At 39.8% G+C, this 6,087-nt stretch overlaps 1 protein-coding gene across 2 annotated transcripts; it reads left to right on the plus strand.

The window, feature by feature from the left end:
• The first annotated feature begins 1,257 nt into the window (after positions 1 to 1,257).
• cldnk (claudin k) lies at positions 1,258 to 5,126 on the plus strand. Of its 2 annotated transcripts, none has more exons than XM_016516107.1 (2): positions 1,258 to 1,772; positions 4,112 to 5,126. In XM_016516107.1, exon 2 carries the CDS (start codon positions 4,257 to 4,259, stop codon positions 4,905 to 4,907), a length of 651 nt encoding a protein of 216 aa, XP_016371593.1. In that variant the 5' UTR covers positions 1,258 to 1,772; positions 4,112 to 4,256; the 3' UTR covers positions 4,908 to 5,126. The 2 variants fall into 2 exon arrangements, with proteins under 2 accessions (XP_016371593.1, XP_016371594.1); XM_016516108.1 differs by lacking the exon at positions 1,258 to 1,772 and adding an exon at positions 3,606 to 3,629.
• The last annotated feature ends 961 nt before the right edge of the window (positions 5,127 to 6,087 follow it).

The raw sequence follows: 6,087 nt of genomic DNA on the forward strand, positions 1-6,087 counted from the left end.
TTAAAACACTTTTTTAAAAAGTTTTGTAATCATGTCGAATCAAACGCTTGACTTTAAAGTACATTTTAAATCATTATGTTTATCATTATGTTTTATCTTTTCTTAATCTTTTGTCAAGCTTTAAAGAAGTACACTTATTTTGATGTGTTGACTAACATACTAAAGCACTTGATTATAATTTAAATTGTTGTTGTGTTATTTGATATTACTTTTAAAGTTAATATATTTTAAATGTACTAAATTGCAGCTTCGTCATTTCAAATGTGCAATTATAAATATTTTTAAATGCATGACTTTCAATAGAAATGACATTAAAGTATATTTTTGTTTACTATAATTGATAGTCACTATGCTCGGCAGCACATTTTAACCATATTTAAACGACGATAATTATGAAATTATATATGGTATAAAGATGTTTCAACTAAATGCATTTAATATTAATTTAAACTATAATAAATGTTCACTTAATTGTAAGTAACAATAATTTAATTGTTAAAATCTTTTTAAAAGTATGCTCAGTGCTGATCCTAGACTTCTGGGGGCCCTACGCAAAACTTCGCCGGGGGGGGGTTTGAGTGGTTATGAACGAATGAATGAAACGCATTTGTCCGTGTTTCACTCCATCTCAAATCGCGCTCGCGGAAAGCACTTGAGAAACAGTGTCTCTTCCACCGCTCGGTACGCTTTCAACTCGTTTTTTAGGTCTCGAGCAAAAGACTGTATGACATTCACATTACATGATTTGGCTGATTTTTACGTAGAAAGGGCAGCAGCGCACCACATTAAAATAAATGATCATTCATGTGTTCATAACCGTTGGCCAATTTCAAAAACGAAACTAAAATTAAATCTTTGAGAGCAAGGGGGCCCCCTGGTGTTTCGGGGGCCTTACGCAGCTTACGTATTTTGCGTATAGGGAGGATCGGCTCTGAGTATGCTAAAGTGTACTTCTTTCTCACAAGGGACCACATAGCAACATGCTCCGAAACACTCAGATCACTTTAGCAACCCACAACATTGCAGCATCATGGTGGTGAAATTGTGTTATTATTACAATTTCTATAGGTTATGATCATCAAATTATGCAATTTGTAATTTAAATGAACAAAATGGTCTTATCCAATCTTTTAAACATTTAGAAGTTTCTAATCCAAAATGTACATTAGTTATAATTGTACTTTTTTTTTAACTTATTTATTCCTTAAATGCCATTGTCATGGGGCATGAAAGTAAGACGTAACTTGTATTCGCTCTGTGAACTTTTATGAAAGCAAAATGAATGAAAGGTAGTAAGAAACGACAGAATTCACTTCAAGGAACAAGAAGGCAAAGGATGAAAAAGAGGACTAGATGGATGGCTTGGGTTGGGGATGGAGGAGCGTGAGGGCGAGAGAACAGCGAGTCATTGTGCTGGTACACCAGGCACTGGGAGACACACTCAAGACACATTAACGTATTCACACACTGACACGAATGCTCACATAAGCGCATGCTTCTGCCCACCGCTGCACAGACCCGAGCTGGCATCCCAGAGGGCAGCACTTCACTCCTGTCCTTGCCTCTGAAACTTACAACCAAAGTTACATTCACTCAAGCTGAGCCTCTTCAGAGGTCTGAATCTACAGGTTTCACCTCCATCACAGGTTTATGGCATTTCGGGTCAAGCTCTACATCCAGATCGAAGGTACCCAACCCGAGAAGGTGGAGGATTAGCAGATTAGTGACTGTGGAAGGAGTTAAACTTCAGAGACCTCATTGTCGTCCATCAGGTAACAACAATTTCAGTCATTTATAATGGAAATCAGAAGTTTGGTTCAGTAAATAACTTGACGTGTTACTAAAAGAACTAACAATTTTGTCAGGCTATTTATAAATGTGTGTTTTTGAGGTTTATGCTTGAAGCTAAATGCTTATGAAGCACTGTTACAGCAGCATTCAGATTTGACATAAACAGACTCAAGCCTGCTTGGCCCACTCTGAATGTTTCAAAGAAAGCTTCTTGTGTCCAGAGGCTCCTCATGTTTTTTCTGAGATAATCCACTCACCCCACCAGGCGTAGCTCTACACCCACCACAGTGTGAAAAGAGCCCATTCTCTCGGATGTATAGTGAATCCAGTAATGCTCACTGTATATAACAGTGCCCAAATATTTATGTATAAAACCACATGAATATTTAAAGGTATGTTCTGGGTTACAAGTTAAACTGCATAAACAGCATTTTGTGGCATAATGCCAATTACCACAGAAATGCATTAAAAACATCATGGTACGATACAATAGAACCACATAGGGCCAGGTAGTAAACAATAAAATAAACAGTTTTAGTAATATTGCCACAAGACATACGGTGGGTTTATACTACAAGATTTAAGTCTTGATTTCCACACATTAATGGAGATCAGTGGCAAAAGTCTGAAGTCGAAAGCAAATAGGTGCTTGCTTGTTCACATGACGATCTGAAAAATTTACATTGCAGATGCCCGAGAGATACATCTGTCTCCAAGTGAAATGTGTTTTGACTGGAAAAGACCTCAGCAATGACAGACAGTTGTGTAGTGTGAAAACAACAGCAATCCAATGACTTTGGATGTTGTATAGTTACAGTTTGTGGGCAGCATTATACATTACACTTGTTAACATGTGACTAGTGTGATAAATCACTTACTGACCTTATCTTATAATCTTTCTGTTATCTAATCTTTCATCGTCAACGTCATAACCACGTAACACCACTAAACCAGACAAACGACACATGCGTTAATACCAGAAAGTGGCTTTTTACCTGGACCAAAAAGTTATTCAGATAACAGGAATGATCTCCAAAACAAATAACCGCCTAAAAAAGTAGTTCCACCACAACGTCAATTTAGGCAACTGTCAGTTCACATAATAAACATGTTTACTGAGTAACACATAAGTACATTAACAAAAACATGAGCTTCACATTTCTGAGTTAAACCCTTTTAAACACTGGTTGTTGTAACCACAAGTTTTGTCCATTTTAAAACAAACTGAAATTATCTCAGGAAAAAAAAAAAAGTAGAAAATGGTACCTTTAGGGGTACAATAGCTTGTCACTGGGATAGTTCCCTGAAAGGGACATCTTTGTGTCTTATCTACCCCTAAACAGTTCATAGTAGAAGGCTACCTTACGGGTGCTCTAAGGTACTTAAATGCACCTTTTATGAGTAGATAAGAAACAAAGTTGTCCCTTTGAGGGTCCTACCCCTGTGACATGCAATTTTTGCACATTTTCTAGCAGCGTATGCCACAAATGCTGTCGATAGAGCTTAACCCAGGGGTGTCCTAAGAGCTCCTGGGCAACCTTCAAACAAACCTTACTTCCAACCCCAGTTAAACACACCTGTGCCATCTACTCAAGGTCTTATATATTAATAGAAACTTCTAGGCTGGTGATATTTAGCAGGTTGGAACTAAATTCTACAGGACATCAGCCCTCCAGGTGCAGGACTGGAAACACCTGGCTTAACTTGAGCCCAGAACTTCTCTTTAAGACAGGTTTGTCCAATCCTGCTCCTGAGGGCCACGTTCCTACAGAGTTCATCTCCAACACACCTGCTTGGACGTTTCTAGTGATCCTGAAGACCTTGATTAGCAGGTTCAGGTGTGTCAACCCCAGTTAAACACACCTGTGCCATCTACTCAAGGTCTTATATATTAATAGAAACTTCTAGGCTGGTGATATTTAGCAGGTTGGAACTAAATTCTACAGGACATCAGCCCTCCAGATGCAGGACTGGAAACACCTGGCTTAACTTGAGCCCAGAACTTCTCTTTAAGCTCCTGAGGGCCACGTTCCTACAGAGTTCATCTCCAACACACCTGCTTGGACGTTTCTAGTGATCCTGAAGACCTTGATTAGCAGGTTCAGGTGTGTTTGATTAAGGATAGAGCTAAACTTTGCTGGATAGTGGCCCTCCAGGAGCAAGATTCTACATGACTGCTTTAAGGCCATTAATAATTTAGGAACATTTTGAAGAGTCAAGAATGCAAGACCTGTCAGGCTGTGTTTTAGGAGTTTGTATACTGTAACAACAAGCAGTAACTTTATCTAACTTATATACATTCATTTGTTCCAATCTTTAGGTCCACTTGTCAGTCTACACTCTTCCTTTATTGGAACTCACTTTGGAAGTTTCGCATTTCTCGCCGTCGTTGAAGTGTATCGAAGGTTTCTGTCTCTGCCATCCATCGGACGCTTCCAAGTTATCATTCTTGGAAAAGATTCACCATGGCAACTACCGGCATGCAGCTGCTCGGCCTGGTCCTGTCCATCATAGGCTGGGTGGGCGGGTTCCTGGTGTGCACCCTGCCCATGTGGAGGGTCACCGCCTTCATCGGAAACAACATTGTTACGGCGCAGATCACATGGGAGGGCCTGTGGATGAATTGCATCTGGCAGAGCACAGGGGAGATTCAGTGCAAGGTGTATGACAGCCTGCTGGCTCTTCCTAGTGACATGAAGGCCGCCCGGGGATTGACGGTTCTCGCTTTGCTCATCTGCACCCTGGCACTCACGCTGGGTGTTCTGGGTATCAAGTGCACCCAGTGCGTGGGCCTCCCAAGCCTCAAGGCGCGCTTGGCAAGAGTGTCTGGTGTACTCTTTGTCATCGCGGGGTTCCTCATTCTCGTACCCGTCTGCTGGACGGCCCATTCCATCATCAGGGATTTCTATGACCCCTATGTGGCGGCTCCTCACAAACGTGAGCTCGGCCCCGCGCTCTACCTGGGCTGGGGGGGGTCGGCTTTGCTGTTGATCGGTGGATCGCTCCTCTACGCAGGGTCCAATCCCCCTGGGATTCCCTCTTCTCCTACATTTAGCAGCGGCGAGAGCAGCCCGCGTCGAGCGGGTGGACCAGCCCAGGTCAAGGGTTATGTTTAATGACCAGCAGCGACACGCCAGTCCCCGAAAGCCTTCTCTGCTAGAGTTTCCCATTGTGATAGATTCAAATTAATTTTAATCTATTTTTTATCATTCAGAATATTTCTGTAGTCTGATGGAGGTAGTGAATAGAAATGTGAAATCGAGTTTCCTTGCCACCTCTAATGTCCACTTATAAGTCTGTCTTTCTCTGTATTTGTCTATTATGTTATTCAATAATAAAACCTTAAATCCTTTATAGTGTCATTTCTGAATTTTTGGAGGTCTGTCTGTTTATGCAGATGACCGATGATGTCACTCATGTCACTTAAAGCAATAGTTCACCAAAAATGAATATTCTGTCATCATTTTTCTCACCCTCATGTTCATCTAAACCTTCCGTTTGTCTTTGAAACACAACTGAAGATATTTTTAAATAAAACCTTAGACATTTCTATCCCTCCACTGAAGGGCATTACACAAAAATGTTGATACTTATAAAAGTTTCTAAGACATTAAAGAAATCTTAGTTTTTGCTAAAGCTTTCATATGTTTACGTGACACAAGAACAAATAAGTATGGTTTATTTACCATATTTGGTGTGCACTATGTATGTGCATTGATCAATGTTTACATGTGTGAATAAAAGGCTAAATTAAATGTGTTCATCAAGTGTTTTTTTTTTCAGAAGATTGGATTCATTCATTCATATGAATTGTCAAAGTTTTGGTGGACTTTTTAATGGAAGGACAGAAATCTCTCAGGTTTCATTTAAAATATCTTCATTTGTGTTTATAAAATAAATATGGTCTTATGGTATTGGAACGATGTGATGCTGAAAAACTGATGACAGAATTTTCTTTTTTAGGTGAACTATCTCTTTAAGATGCTAGCGTACTGAACATTAAATGTTTAAACTATCTGAAAAGTAGGGCACAACGGGGTAAAAGGCGCCTTTGATATTATTTTCATCTAAACCACTAGATGGCACAAAAACGTGGCGTAGCACTTTCCAAAGTTGTAGATTTTAGTAGCAAATGAGAATCGCTAAAATTAGTGCATACATTTTGAGACAAAGGTCTTCTTTATGATTTTCAGTTTTGTTTAAGATAATTAAAGCAACAGTTTTTAAATAACGAAAGAATATGTAAAAGTATGGTATTTGGGGTAAAAAGCGCCCCTGCTGTTGGGGCTAAAGGCG

This window comes from Sinocyclocheilus rhinocerous, unplaced genomic scaffold (genome assembly GCF_001515625.1).
Source record: "Sinocyclocheilus rhinocerous isolate Xijiao unplaced genomic scaffold, SAMN03320098_v1.1 scaffold115, whole genome shotgun sequence".
NCBI classification, from domain to species: Eukaryota; Metazoa; Chordata; class Actinopteri; order Cypriniformes; family Cyprinidae; genus Sinocyclocheilus; species Sinocyclocheilus rhinocerous.

Excerpts from the sequence above, each read along its gene's own strand:
- cldnk (XM_016516107.1), top strand. The coding sequence starts at position 4,257 with ATGGCAACTACCGGCATGCAGCTGCTCGGCCTGGTCCTGTCCATCATA.